The 15,331-nt window shown below is 36.8% G+C and overlaps 1 protein-coding gene across 3 annotated transcripts in view; it reads left to right on the plus strand.

Moving 5' to 3' along the window:
• atrx (ATRX chromatin remodeler) overlaps positions 1–8,150 on the plus strand; it is a 387,366-nt gene extending 379,216 nt beyond the window's left edge. For all 3 annotated transcript variants that reach the window (XM_051934359.1, XM_051934358.1, XM_051934360.1), the window contains 3 exons: positions 2,898–2,993; positions 3,864–3,992; positions 4,819–8,150. In XM_051934359.1, the coding sequence (XP_051790319.1) occupies positions 2,898–2,993; positions 3,864–3,992; positions 4,819–5,070 (477 nt within the window). In that variant the 3' untranslated portion in view covers positions 5,071–8,150. The remainder of the gene's footprint in view (positions 1–2,897; positions 2,994–3,863; positions 3,993–4,818) is intronic.
• The last annotated feature ends 7,181 nt before the right edge of the window (positions 8,151–15,331 follow it).

Below are 15,331 nucleotides of genomic sequence, written 5' to 3' on the forward strand. Positions count from 1 at the left end.
CAAATATCATATATACCTATGTTTCTGTGTTTTTTTGTTTTTTTTTTTACATCATAGACCATAAGGTGCATACTAATTCAGCGTGAGCAGGAACACTCAATATAACTGAATAAAAAAAAATCAAGTGACAGTGAGATACGAAGAAGGCAGATCCACCAGCGATTGTGTGTCAGCTTTTATCCCTCCAAATCAGAGAATGTCCAGTTCCATTGCCTCAAAACACCACTCACATCTACAGTTATTCCCAGTTTCAAATAAAAACTATCAGCGTCAGATCCATGGGTCGGGGGGCGGTTGTATGTATTGTCGTCGTGACTCAGAGAATAAAAGCGAAAATAAAACTAACTTTCACAAGTACTATAAATGTCCACTGTCTGTTACGAATGCAAACCAAATGTATGTGTGTACTGTATAATATTAACAATAAGAGCAGCTCACTACTGAAAACGGCAAATATAGGAGGCAGTCGGGATCGAACAGGGACTCTTGATTAGAAGTCAGCAAATCTTACCACTACGCCACAGAAGCTGTTGTTTTATCCTTGAACCTTTTGTGAAAGTGTTTATTTGATCTTTGGACTTCAGACTTAACACATTATATAGTTTATGCCAACATTTTGTCATTTACTACTAAAATATGAAAAACGTTTCTGTTTTAACAATGTCTTTACACAGATTATTGTAGAAATGGAACACACATGAAATGCATGTGTTCCAAATAATGATCTATTATTTCCACTCTAAAACTCCAGCACTTCACTCCCAGATAATCAATCAAGGCATGAACTGGGAGAACTTTGTGCACATTCTGCAGCTGTGGGGGGTTGGAATAGTGGGCTGCTTGTCTTTATCGGCACATTTACAGGACAAAAGACGCTGACAGAAAGGTGCAAACGGATTTAAGGTGGGCCGGATCTACGAGTTTTTTCATAAGCTCTGGTAATTCTAGTGTTAAGCACGTAGCGATTAACAACTAGGTCGGGGAACACAACACAAATGCATTTAATGTGCTACATTAACTTATGATGGGGTTTGTGAAAATCTAGTAAATTAAACATTGATTTTAGGATGAAGTTTAATTTTCAACATTCTACTTTAATGACAAAATAAACTATGAGAATAAAGTAAAAGTGTCGACTTTAATCTCAACATATAGTTTTTTTTTTTCTTCACCATGGCCCTAATACACTTCCGTAGGGCTATACCAGAAATAGCATTATAAATGCAAGTTGCAGTTTTATTATTTATGTATATAGCTTAGCTTGAAGCAAGGTCCATATTAATGCAATTTGCCTTAATGATGGTTCAGTTGGTAAAGATGTCCTCACCAAGTTGCACTTGTTTTATTTTATTTTAATTTGGTGAGTACTGTGTGATGCACCTGGGCTTGAAGTTGTGGAAGTAATAGTGCATCTTCCAGTAATAATACTATTATTTATTTTATTGTTATTATTTATTTGTTTAAATATTATGCAGTTTAATGATGGTAAAGTTGTTTAAAAAGTCACTAACGTGTCAGTGGACAGAGATGGTTAACATTGACAAAGTGTAGTTGATTTAAAAAAATATTTACTATTTATTCCTTTTCTAAGACATGTTCATTGCAATACAACTTTTGGCAAGCACCTCTGGATGTTTTACTAAGTCTAAATGCCTCTGGATGGTTGAAAATATGTTGTCAAAATTTTTGTTTTTAAGTTGTTTGCAAACATTGTTCAATTAACAGGCTCTATATTTGGACTGCAACTGTCATACAATGTGATTCCTTCTCTTCATTAATGCCACCCCCTTGAAAACTATCACTTTATGGGGCCATGCAAACCTGTATTAATACTTGTGTGTACTTTAAAATGTTTTTTTGTACAATTCTCATGACAGTGGAATAGGTTATTCTTAGCCAGTAATTGCAGTGGAAAATGTGGTTAACATCCACTCATGCATGGGAAAAAAATACCGTCCAATACCATGAAACCGGTATAATTTTGAAAAATACCGTGATATAGAACTTTGGCCATACCTCCCAGCACTAGTTTAAATATAGTTTATCCGTAAGAACTGTTAGTGATCCTTGACAACAGTTTTATGATTAAGTGATGTGCCGGTGTTTTTGGAGAAGTATTGAAAGAATTGGTTATTTCTTATCATGGACACACTGTTGCAGAGCTCAATTTATAGGGTTTTAGCTTAGCATTTAAAAACTTCTTTTTCCAAGTAGTTGTGCATAACTAACCAAAACAGTGAAAGTTGCACTGGCCCACTGCGTATAAGAATGCCGAAATCATAAATGTTATTTAACTCAATCCATACCACCTGTATAGTCCAGGTACACTTAGGAGCAGCAGTCTGGGACAGTGCCAACTTCCTCATGCAAAGAAGTGTGCTTTCACAATTTAGAAGCCATCCTATCTGCAGAGCTTGGAATTCCTTTTACTCCTTTTATGGGAAATGAGGCAGCATCTTTGATATTTGAAGACTCCAAGTTCTAGATTAGCAGGTAGAGTTGTGCTTAGTCGCAACACTAAAGAGCAAATTCCTAGACGGTGACACATTGTAGTAATAATGTAATTACCTAGTACACTAATGAGAGAAGGTGCTTAACCATACTGTAATTTATTCATTTACTAGTGGACAGGATATTTTTCAATAAAGAACACAGGAGAGTGGTGCTGAACGCAGAATACCAAATAACTTTTTTAAGTTCTTAAGATTTTTAGACTATTCTACACTTTTTAAAATCATGAAAAACAGTATCCTAAAGACAGCCTTTGTTGGGGGAAAGAGACACTTGCATACATTTTTCCAATATTTTACCTAATAGAATGAAGAAAAGAATATTCCCATGGGTTCATCTTCTATCTTTTTAACACTTCTCAATCTTTTGAATTTTTTTTTTTTCAGGATCTTATTAACCAAGGCAGAGAGAAAGTTGTTGAAGCAAGCAATCAGATTACTTCAGTTACAAGAGAATCATTTGAAGATATCATATCATCTGTGGTAAGAAATACGATCATTTAAAATGGCAGATTTTTTTCCATGCAAGATATGTTGCAGGCCCATTCCCACAACTAACTTTTAGTTGGAACAATCACTGAGTAGAAAAAGTGACACCTCTGAAAATTAAAACTATTAGTAATAATCAAAGATACTTTTTAATCAGTAATAATTTAGGAGACTGCAGAGTGTCCAATGCTAAAATATAAAGTTGTCCAAATAATGAATGTGTTCAAAAATAAAACTACTTAAAAATGGTTTACAAACTTAAGAAGAGTTCAAGTAATATTCTCTGATCAAAAAAGATGCACAGGCTCCAGTTTTTCATGCCCAGACATCACCACCAGGTGATAAAATATCATAAACCTCTGTCTTTTTTCTTTATAACTCCTTCATTTGAAATTATAGAAATTTTATTTTTCTGCTCCTCAATAAACAGCAGGAGTAGGGAGGTGTAAATGAAAAACACATTTCCCCTTTTAAATAAAGGTCAGCAACATGTGAATTGAAATTAGTAAGCACTACTTTCACAGTGTCAGCAACAATCCTTTTAACTATGTGAATTCCTATAAATAAACAATAGTTTAGTCCAGGACCACAGTGTCTTGCAGAAATAATCCCTTACTTCACTGGTGCCACACTAGTCAGCAGTTAACCCTATCTGCACATATCTCGAATGTGTGAAGAAGAACTACAGTGCAAACACAGGGGTAAAGAGTTATTTTCTTTTACAGAATAAGGTTTTGAATCAGCTCCTCTATAAAATCAGAACCCAGCTAGCATAAAGCTATTTTTCATTGTAGCATTGCTGTTTTGTCTAAATCAAAATACATTCATTTTTTATTTGTGTGTTGTGTTTTAAACACCTTTTAGTGGAAAGAAAATCCAAATCTGACTGAGGCTCAAGTACAGTCTATGGCCTTAGGTCGCCAAGCAAGCATTGAACTGGAGTTGAAGCGCCGTGAAGCTGTATACAGAGACGTGTTAACTAAACAACAGACGGTAATTTCCTACTGATTTTAGTTTTCTTTTTTTATTAACTTTGTGTTGTTTTTGTGAGCCTTGTAAGAAAAATATTGTTTTATTTTGATTTATAGGGGGACTTTGTTTATTTGTGAATAAACGTCACATCATTTGAAGTATTTTAATTTCACACTCTTATTTGTTTTCAGACAAAAAGTTAGAGTAAAATCAGTTCTTGTTAATCATTTAAACATCAGTTTATTCAAACTAAACCAAGTGATCAGTGTAGAACAGTGGTAGTCACCTTCTTTCTGAAAGCTGGTTTTCATTTCTGTCAACTGATAAGCACAAGCTAATTTTCCTCACTCCATAGCAGTGACATATACAATAGTTACAACACACCCTGTTTTATTTTTCAGTGGCTTTTTGAGTGTATTATAAAAGTAGAATGTTGAAGATGGGAGGGTCAATTTCAGATAAGTATACAGAAAAGTTTCCACCCTTCCTAGTATTCAGGCCATTTCAAATGTTACTGAGTCACAAATAATACTTGTACATAATGTTGTAGCCTGTATTATTAATGCAAACTCACATATTCAAGACAAACATTTTTAAAAACATATATACACATATACAGTATATATGTATATAAAATTACTGTTTTTCCCTTTGTTTACAAGAATTAAAAAACTGGTTGCTTTACATCACTGCTTTTGCATGTAGACTTCTTTTACTGTACAATATAAGTAAATCATCCATGTACTTTAAGCAACATTTATTACGTACAATCTTCACTTAACGGCATTATTAGTTTCTGATCTGTTTTCAAGAGAAACAAATTTAATATTTTTTTTTATTTCCATAGTTAATAATGTATGTTCAAAAGGTGCTATCGAATAGGAAGATCCAGGAGCAGCATCTGGCAATGCAAAGAGCCCAGCTGTTGAACCGCATGGGTTTACAGAAAGGACAATTGGGACCTTACAGTCAAATGGAGATGCTGGGATTGTATCAACATGCCCTGGGGAGTGCAATGCAGGCCCCTTCTTTGCAGGCTATGCCGTCTGCTTTAAACCAGATGAGAAGCAAAAACCCAGGACCATCTCAAGGAAACTAGAGTTGCAGCTAAAGCATAAATGAATAGAGATCTCTACACTTATGTCTGTTTGTCTTTAAATGTGGGGGGGACTTTGGCTGAAAAAGATGCACACAAACTGAAAACTGTCTTTAAGTGTATGCAAACAGGAAAAGAATTGAAGGTGTCCTACAATTTTATTAAAATTGTATATATAGCCTTAATTTTATTCAAGGTTTTGCCCAGTTTTAATAATTAATTAAAACTGTGCTTTTGGTTACACTGTTTTATTTGTCCCTTGATAATCCACATTATATTATTTTTCTCAACTAATAAAATAATTACATCCTTTGCTTCCATAACTTTTCAAAAATATTCATTTTGTAACAAAATTTCAGTGGGACCACAGCTTGACTAACTTGCTCATATTTATGGATGTATGTCCACTGCTCACAACATCAACACTGTCTTCTTTAATTTTTTTTTATTGTGACTATGTGTTTTTAAAGTGAGTATTAAAAAGTTTTTGGAGGGAAATCCATCAGCACCAAAAAAAATCACCAGAATTAATTTAAGTTTGTCACCTTTCATGTAGTTCATTTCAACACAACTGATAGAAGATATTTAAAACGTGTTCATTATACAAAGTATTTTTTGTATAAGGCTTAGAAGTGTTTATCTTGGCTCTTGTTGCTTTTAGCGAAATTCTCAATTGCTTGCACTGTGTTTAAATATAGATCTGCTTGCTGGACCTTTTGTAACCTATCCTGGTTGTAAAGTGTTTTTTTTTTTGGCTTAATACTGTGAGAATATGAATGTTTTTGTCCTGCTTGTGTAGTAATGATTATTTTACTAAGTAGGAACTTTGCATAGCTCTAAGCTCTAATAATGGTTGGATTTATTACTTGGGCCTGAGGGGAGGGGGTCAGAATTGAATTGGTATAGTTTTGGAGACTTCTTCTCCTTAAATTGCACAAAATATATGTAAGAAATGTACAGGAACAGCAGTTTTTTTTTCTTATTTTCCTGTTTTATTTTTGGCAAGAATGTTATTTGATGCTAGAAATGCACCAATACGTGTTTTGCAATTACTTGGCAGTTTACTAGTTAAATGTTTAATATGAATTTAATAAAGACCAAATGGTGTGTTTCTTTTATTTAAGCACTGTCTATTTATTTCTACAGTTAACTGTTTTTTTATTTTTATGTCTTTAAAAATTTTGAAAGCAGCATCTGAATAAACTATATTACCTCCTAATTATTAAAAGATATAGTTCTAAAGTGTAGCAAAAAAATTGCACTCATTGTTTATGGGCTTTCACAAAACCATTTACGTTTTAACTCGATAAACATTTCATTCATGGAAGTTCTGTTGCTGTAGACTCATACCGTTAAGCATCTTAGTTTGAATAATTGCATAGTGGTTAGTCACAAATCCACAACATCTGGCTCAGAAGTGGTCTCCTTACAGTGTGAGCTAATAGGGGCACTCCATGTCTCAGCTACATTAATACCACTTCTGAACACTGCAAGTAGTGCACTTCCTGGTGACATCAGTTGAGCTCTCACTCTCTTAAGTTCTGACTTTTTTTTGCACAACACCATCACACTCCACCTGTCCACAGTGCAGATCTTCAAACTGAGATGCTTCATGGTGTGAGTCCACAACAGTACACTTGGCCACCATGTTGGGATTTGCACTGTGAACGTGTGGAGCGCAGTTATGGTGTTACAGGGAAACAGTGCAGACTGAGAGAGAGCTCAGCTGATGTCAGCAATTCTGTTAGTTTGCGCTGTAAGGAGACTGTCTTCTGAGCCTAATGTTGAGGGTTTGCGACTGACCACTGGCAGTTCACCACAGTGCAGATCTGCTTCATTTTTAGAGTCTGACAGCATTACAGAACCAGCAATGTCGGACTCGGAAGCAGTCTCCTTGCAGTGTGACCTACTAGCAGAACTCTGTGTCTCAGCCATGTAGGTACCACTTCTGAACTCTGTGAGTGGAGTGCTCCTTGGTGAAATCAGTTGAGCTCTTACTCTCAGTTCCCATTTTTTCTGCTGAACACCACCATTACATTCCACCAACCCACAGTGCAAATATTTAAACCTAAATGCTTTGTGGCATGAGTCTACAACAGCCACAATGTTGGTATTTGCACTGCAAATGTGTGGACTGCAGTTGAAGTGTTGTTGAGAAACAGTGGGGAGTGAGAGAGAAAAAGCTCTGCCAAGAGGAAAACTGTCTCAGCCAGTGAAATACCACTTCTGAACATTGCCAGTGGATAACTCTCTTGGCACTCACTTTTTCTGCACAAAAGAAGCACAACATAAGGTCAGCCTGTGGAGAAGCTTGTATGGTGCTGTTACTTGGCAAGAGAATGCAAAAGGCAGAACTGGCCTACCACTTAGACCATTTGTGAGGTTGCATGGGTTCTGTGCCTTTCTGAGACATTAAGTAGATTTTGAAATTGAAATATTCTCCATTCCAGCCCCTACCAATACAGATATTTTTACAATATGCATTTATTAAATTCAGTATATTCTTAATGAAAATGCACTTCCTCTTCCAAACTTAGTGTGCTATACACATTACAAATATAGTACAATTACAATATAATGTAAAATGATATACAACAGTAACACTTTACCAGAGAGAGAGAGAGATGCTGCTATTTTGTGACTGTAGACGTTTTCCTTAAAAACTACAGTGGAGTGCTCCTGACTTCAAGTTATTTAGCTATTCTGAGAAGCTTCACTGAACCTTTTCTCAATGAAGATAAACTGTGAGAATATTAATGTTTTGTCCTGCTTGTGTAGTAATCATGATTTTACTTAATATGAACTTGGCATAGTTTTGAGCTCTAATAATGGTTGGATTTATTACTTGAGCCTGAGGGGAGGGGGACAAAAGTGAACTGGTACTTTTCCTTGAATTGCACAAAATTTATGCAAGAAATGTATATTAACAGTTTATTTCTTAATTCCCTGTTTTATTTTTGGCAAGAATGTTATTTGATGCTAGAATGCACCAATATGTGTTCTGCAATTACTTGGCAGTTTACTAGTTAATTGTTTAATATGAAATTTAATAAAGACCAAAATGGTGTGTTTCTTTTATTTAAGCACTGCCTATTTATTTAGACAAGCTTTGGTGAACTGATAATTATACTGAACCTTTTTTTTTGAAGGTTAATATTCGCACAAGTTAAATACCAAAGGTTAAAGCTAAGGTGTACTGCTTTGTTTTGTGGTTTTTAATGCTGTGTTTTGTCTATATATTTTTTCTTTGTCTCTCAGTGTTAAAGAAATTATAATCTAAGGCCTTGTTTAATAAGTCTATCCCTACAGAAGTGGGGTACAGTACAGGCAAAGACTCATTGCAAGACCAGGTGCCTCATGTATAAATGGTGCCTACGCACAAAAATGTTGCGTACGCCCGTTTCTGCGCTCGCATCACAATGTATAAAACCTAAACTTTGCGTAAAGCCCATGCACATTTTCACACCAGCTCAATCCCTGACGTACGCAAGTTCTCCGCTCGTTTTGCAAAACTGGTGGCACCCAGCGTCAAAACAGTGCTATTGTTCCAGTGTGGTTTCCCTTTCTTTTTTAGATCCACGTCCCTGACACAGTACATATCGTTTATTAGTTTAAGGCATCTGATTGTAGGTAACCTGAAACTATATAATGGTCCATGGAAAGGCCAAACTGTTCCAAATACTATAGCTGCTTTAGCGTTGTTACTCTCACTGCAACACAAGTATTTATCCCACTGTTTCTGAGTGTGGAATCACAGCTCTACAGCAGCTGATCGGAAAGAGAATCATCGGGATATAATATCTAGCACACGCTGCCTCAGCCATGCGCACTGTCTATTGAACTGCTCCCATACAGCAAACACTTCAGAGCCTGTCCTGTAGGGACCTTGTGGTTCAGAAACAGTTCCATCCCAAGAACTATAAACACACTCAATCAGTCCAAGTGCTCCTTGTCGAACTGTTTGTACTGTAAGTACAATCACCTCACTGTAAACTTGCACTACAGTTACAATATTGCACAACCTGAGCCACTTTATAAAGCGCGTATTTACAAATGATGATGACTGGCTTCTAAGTGAATTTAGATTTCCAAGCGCTATCTTCTTGTAGCTGTTGATATCATTTTTATGATGAAATGCAGCAAGGTATGTTTACTGTATTACATTATACAGATAAAATTTTAACATTTAAATCAATATTGTTAATAATTAAATGTGAGGACACAGTGTCGCAGCGCTAGCAACGAGCTGGTGCCCCGTTTAGGGATTGTTCCTGCCTTGCGCTGTATGCTTGCTGGGATTGGTGTGACCTTGGGTGGATAGATGGATGGAATAATTAAACATACTATGAAGATATTTCAAGAAGAATCGGCTGATTGTGTGGTGATTAGTTACTTGGAGAAAGAAAAGGAAGGACAGGAATTGGGTGTTAGTACGTTTAAAAGAGACAGTACTGCTGAAAGAAATTGTTTCATCGAAGGTCACGCAGCAAGCATCTTGCGAGAGGCTGGAACAATCTCTGGACAGTGTGCCAGCTCATAACTACCACTGTGCCATCGTGTTCCCATTTTTAATACATGCTTTAATTCCTATCATCATGAAAATGATATCAAGTATACATCTTAGTAGTTAAATTGTTCAGCGAGCTGTGATATCATGAATGTATTGGATTCTGTGTCCTGTCGGAGGAAGAGAAAGCCTGTTTAAGAAGCATGTAGTGATTCACACACACACAGCACATAGAAGAACACGTGCAAAACGAAGCATTTAATGTGCTGCTTTAGTTACGATGGTATTTGAGAAACCAGTATATTAAACAAATTTAAGATGAAGTTAATCATGATCTCCTTTAATGACAAAATAAAGTACGTGATTAAAGTGGAAGTTTCAAGATTAAAGTTGACGTTTCCAGCTTTTTTTCCCCCACTGTGTCCTTATTTTTTTCTTCTTTTCTCTGTACCCTAATAAGCTTGTATATGACACTCAGATGGTGGGCTACGACTCACCTTTTTATGGCGACTTTGATATCTGACTTCTTTTTTATTTCGGTACTGTGCGACTTTGTGAATTTGAACTTTCGAGTTTCTCCGACACTCTATGTCACTCGATCAACTTCCTTTTGTTGTTTATACCACTGTTTAAACCAACAAATAGTAAGTTTTTCTTTACCTCCACTTGGTATTCGCTGAAATTCTTCTATTTTCCCCCGTGCTTTTGCCATTGTCTTTTCACAGAATGCTGAACTTAAGGGCTATTTATATTGATTTGCATATTCAAAGAGGCGTAATTCTGAGAGGAGTTGGGGAGTGGCGGTAGGCACGTGCGTTACTTTTCACGCTGATCGGGATTTATGGAGTGGAAGATTGTGGAATTTGGCGTTCGCACAGATTTATGCATCTGGCTGTTTTTGTGCATACGCACATTTACGCTTTTGTCCATATGCCATGTTTTAGTGTGAATTTGACACACAGCGATATGCATGAGGCCCCTGGTGTTTTGCATATACTTTCATCATTAAAGCATTTTAGCATTTCAGTTTTCAATCAGTATAATAATTAACCAATTACCAGTGTGTAACATCAGAACTTCACTTGGGGATCTTGGCAAAAAGGACGGGGACCATCACAGGGTGAGAGACACCTCCATACACCTGGACCTGAGTGACATCGTCCTTATGTCAGCTTGACTTCTGAATACAACATGATGCAGTCAGACATTCACCCTAACAGTGATGAATCTTTGGACTCTGATCTTCAGCCTTCTTAAGTATCATTTTTTATCTAAGTGATTTGAAGTTTTTTGACTTTTGAACGAAGGTGTATTTTTGCTGCCCCCAACTGGGTTAAAAAAAAACCTGAAAAGAACCTGGGACATTATTGAAAATGCTAATAAAAACAAAAATGAGTGATTTGTAAATTTACTTTGAATTGTTTTCAATATAAATTGTATAAAGATGAGGCACATTGTGTTTTAACTAATCAAGTGCATTGTTTTTGGAAGAGATTCTTTAATTCTGAATATTGATGCCTGCAACACATTCCCAAAAAATTGGCACAGTATCGTTTACAACTAATAACAACGTGACAGGTTGAAATAATAAGGTGATGTAAAACAGGTGAGGCAATCATATTCTAGGATATAAGGAACCTTGAAAAAAGACCTAGCATGGACCAAGGCCCACCAGTTTTCCAACAGATGCATCAGTGAATAATCCAGCATTTCGAGAACAATATTGGCCAAAGACAAATCTGTTGGATTTGGGGTCTTTTACCTTCCACAGGTACATGTTAAGGCTTTACTATGCAAAGCAGATCAACACTGTCTACAAGCAAACCGACTTTTCTGGCTTGGTCTTATCTGTAGCCACGATAGTGGAATCGTGTTTAGTGGTCCCATGAGTCAACACTTCAAATGTTATCAGTGCCAGGTCCAAAAGCCAACTTGTTTGGGGCGTCTTAGTGCCCATAACATAGGTAATTTGGACATTTCTGAGTGCACCATTAATGCAGAAAGATATGTACAGATTTTGGGGCAATATACAGTATGCTGCCAACCAGATGTCTTTTTGACGGACGTTCTATGCATTTCCAGCAGGACACAATGGCAAACTGCATTCTGCCCAGATTAGAGGTGCAGGGCTGCGTAAGCATCGAGCATGGGTATAAGATCAGCCTGTCCGCAGTCCTGACCTGTGGACTGTGCAGAACACAGTGACAAAGACCTTGTAGAATTGCACAGCTGAAAGCCTACATAATGGATGATGGGGGGAAATTCTTTATGGTAAACTTGACCAACTAGTGTCTTCAGTGTCCAAATACTTAACAACACTCAACCCTTCCAACTTTTGTGGAGCATGTGGTTCATAAGATTTGACATGAGTGTATTTTCAAAAAACAAAATACACTTTATTTTAAGGGTAAAATATTAAATAATGTGGGGTTGTGTTTTCATTATATTACTTGAATAAAATGAACAAATCACTCCTTTTTTATTTAGCATTTTCCATGCTGTAGTATTGCTTTATATAAAGTCAGTGCTATTCATTTTTGCTGTTTTTTTATTTTTTGTAATAAATACTGATTTCTTTCATACTCTGCACATCTTCAGCGATTGAAGTGATAAAATAATAGAGGGATCCTAGCATGGGCAGATTGCAATTTCTATCCCGCAGTGTTTGGCACTAGAGAGGGATGGCTGCAGTAGTGAGTGTCAGCGGACGGAGCAACATGCTTTTGGTAAGTGGCATAACTAATAGGCATCAGTGTCTAGGTGGCACCCGTCTAGTCTTACGTCAAAGCCACTTAGTCTCGGAGGCTGTGCAGGCATTGTTCATAATGGGTGCCGCTCAATCCATGGTAATACAAACCTAAAATGTTATGTTAAAATACCACAAAGTTAACATTTTTTACAGCTGGTGTAAGCACCAGCCTACTACACTTCATTTTACAAGGCAGTCACTGAAAAGGGAGGGATGGACAATGTTGGAATATCACTAGAAATGCTATGCATTCATTATATGCAAAGAGTTATAGAGTGAAAGATGTATATCATTTTATTACAATTAAAATTTGACTAAAGTGTTACATTTTTAGATTCAGATTCCAGATCCCGTGTATTATGTAACAATAAGTCCACCATTGCTTTGAACAGATCCACATCATGGAACAGGTGGCGTATCTGGATGTCAATAAGAGAAATAAAAATAACTTCATACTCTTCAACTGAAATGCAACCTGTAAATCAGGAGTAGGTTTAGCAAACATTCACTCTGCTAAAGTAATTAGCGCAAAGTGCTCTTTTTTACACTGGTAATTAGATCATTCAGCAGTTTGTGTGGCTTATAGCATAAAGCAAGCTGCACGTTTCCGACATTGCAGTTTATCCAACATGGTGTACACATTTGTAGTCTCTGTAAGTGGAGAGCTATGGCGTTATTGAGTTTATGTCCCAAACAGAATTTTACACTGTGTTCTAGACTTAGCCCGCATAATGAATTGTGAGCTAGAATTATTGTTGTGTTTGCTGCCATATTTTGAGTTAATTGTACAGTAGTCAGTCAAAGCTTTGAACTGCCTGACAGTAAAGCATTCTGCTCCAAACAAATTAATTTTTCAAAATCCTCAATTTTCTTTAATCATTTTAAAGGTAGACAAGTCAGGTTTTTTGAAGGGTGGAAAAGCAACCTGGGTGGATTCAGTTGAAATGTACATCTTTTGAGGTAAGAGTCTACAATATTCCTTTACTGTTTGCAGATCTAAGTTCCCCAAAAGGAACTTTTTTATCCTTTTGTCTTTGTCAAGTGCTTTCTATCAGTCAAATTGTACTTATTTATGAGGTTGTCTTTATTTTTATTATTATTGGTCTCCGAGTTCTGAATTCTAAGAATGTCAGTAAATCTTCAAATACTGTTATTCAGAAGCCTCATAATTCTGTTTAAAACTAAGCATTTATTCTTGTGTAAAGGAGCAGACCAAAGGAGTTTAAATAATATAAACATTTAAAATGGTTTCATTGACATCTAAGTATTTCATTCTGAATGTCAAAATATGTGATAGTTAAACCTGTCATATGATTTTGAAAGTGTGTGTGTGACCTTTCATAATTTGGAAAAACTCCACTGATTAAGGGATTCAAAAGTCGTAAATGTTTGTTTCCATATTCACCATGTGTAAATATTAGTGGCTTTCAGTAATATTTCCATAAATCTGTTATAAAAACTTGCGATGAGACGTGATCTTTTAAAGAGAGACACTTTCACTTCCCGCGAGATGCACAAGTCACGTCATACTTATAGCCTTTGGAAGCAAGTCTCGTGATACACATGCAGAGCAGGTTAGAGATAATGGAAGTAAGAAAATTCAAAAGTCTCAAAAAAAGGAGAGTAAAGATCGCATTACAGTAATCCCTCGCTATATCGCACTTCGACTTTCGCGGCTTCACTCTATCGCGGATTTTATATGTAAGCATATCTAAATATACAACACGGATTTTTCGCTACTTCGCGGGTTTCTGCGGACAATGGGTCTTTTTACTTCTGGTACATGCTTCCTCAGTTGGTTTGCCCAGTTGATTTTATACAAGGGACGCTATTGGCGGATGGCTGAGAAGCTACCCAATCAGAGCACGCAGTTAAGTTCCTGTGTGCTGATTGGCTCAGCGACGGAGCGCCGAATTAGATTCCGCTGCGTTAACCAGGAAGTCTCGTCTCGCTCATTCAGCATCAACGTGCTCCTGCTACTGCTTCAGGGGCCGTGCCCAAGCCCCAACGGAAGATGCTAACAATTGCCGAATAGGTAAAATTTTTGGATATGTTGAAGGAAGGGAACAGCTACACCGCTGCAGGACGCCATTACGGCATCAATGAGTCCACGATTCTTTTTATTTAAAAAGGAGGAAAAGAATATAAGATCTACGGCCGCAGTGTCCTTTAACCAGGGCGCAAAACGAGTTGTAAGTGGACGTTGTAAGGCGGTAGTCCGGATGGAATCTGCTTTAGGGATTTGGATTGAAGAGTGATGGAAGAACAACAACGGCGGTGCTACACAGTCGCCTGAAGAGGCTCCTTTAGAAGAGCTGTAACGCTCTCCTTTGTTGTGCAGAAAAGTAGTCGTCATTGTTGGTGAGTAACCATAATTAATTTTTTACGTACAGTACTTATTACATGTACATAGTTTAGTGTCACTGTAGACACATTTTACTGTATACAATTTTTCTTGCATTGTACATATTTATTGCTGGTGGCCTGTCTGTCATAATGGCTGTAACATATGTGATATCGGAGATGCTCAATATCTTTAAAATAATATTTAGGTTTTACTGTGTTTACATACATAATTTCAACAAATCTTACCTAATATCTAAGAGAATACAAAGGGTTTATGCTGTATAATTGTTCAGGAAATGTTTATAATAGTGTGGGAGAGTTTATAAGGGCTTAAAATATATAAAAATAACCATATGATCATATGGTTTTTACTTCGCGGATTTTCACCTTTTGCAGGGGGTTCTGGAACACAACCCTCGCGAACGAGGAGAGATTACTGTAGTGCAAACAAATGGAAAATATTACACGGTGAAATAACGGAACAGCAAAAACAGATCGAATATTGTTTGAGGATGTGTGGGGGAGAAGAGAGACAAGGCATTGAGACAAAAGGACAGCTGCTGTACAGGCTTTTAAACGTTTGAAGCACTGCACGAAATGCCGATCACGTGGCATAGCAGCAGCAGCAATCCAGCAGCTGATCGAGCAAAGAGGATGTAAAA

The sequence above is a fragment of the Erpetoichthys calabaricus genome, chromosome 12 (assembly GCF_900747795.2).
Source record: "Erpetoichthys calabaricus chromosome 12, fErpCal1.3, whole genome shotgun sequence".
Lineage (NCBI taxonomy): Eukaryota > Metazoa > Chordata > Cladistia > Polypteriformes > Polypteridae > Erpetoichthys > Erpetoichthys calabaricus.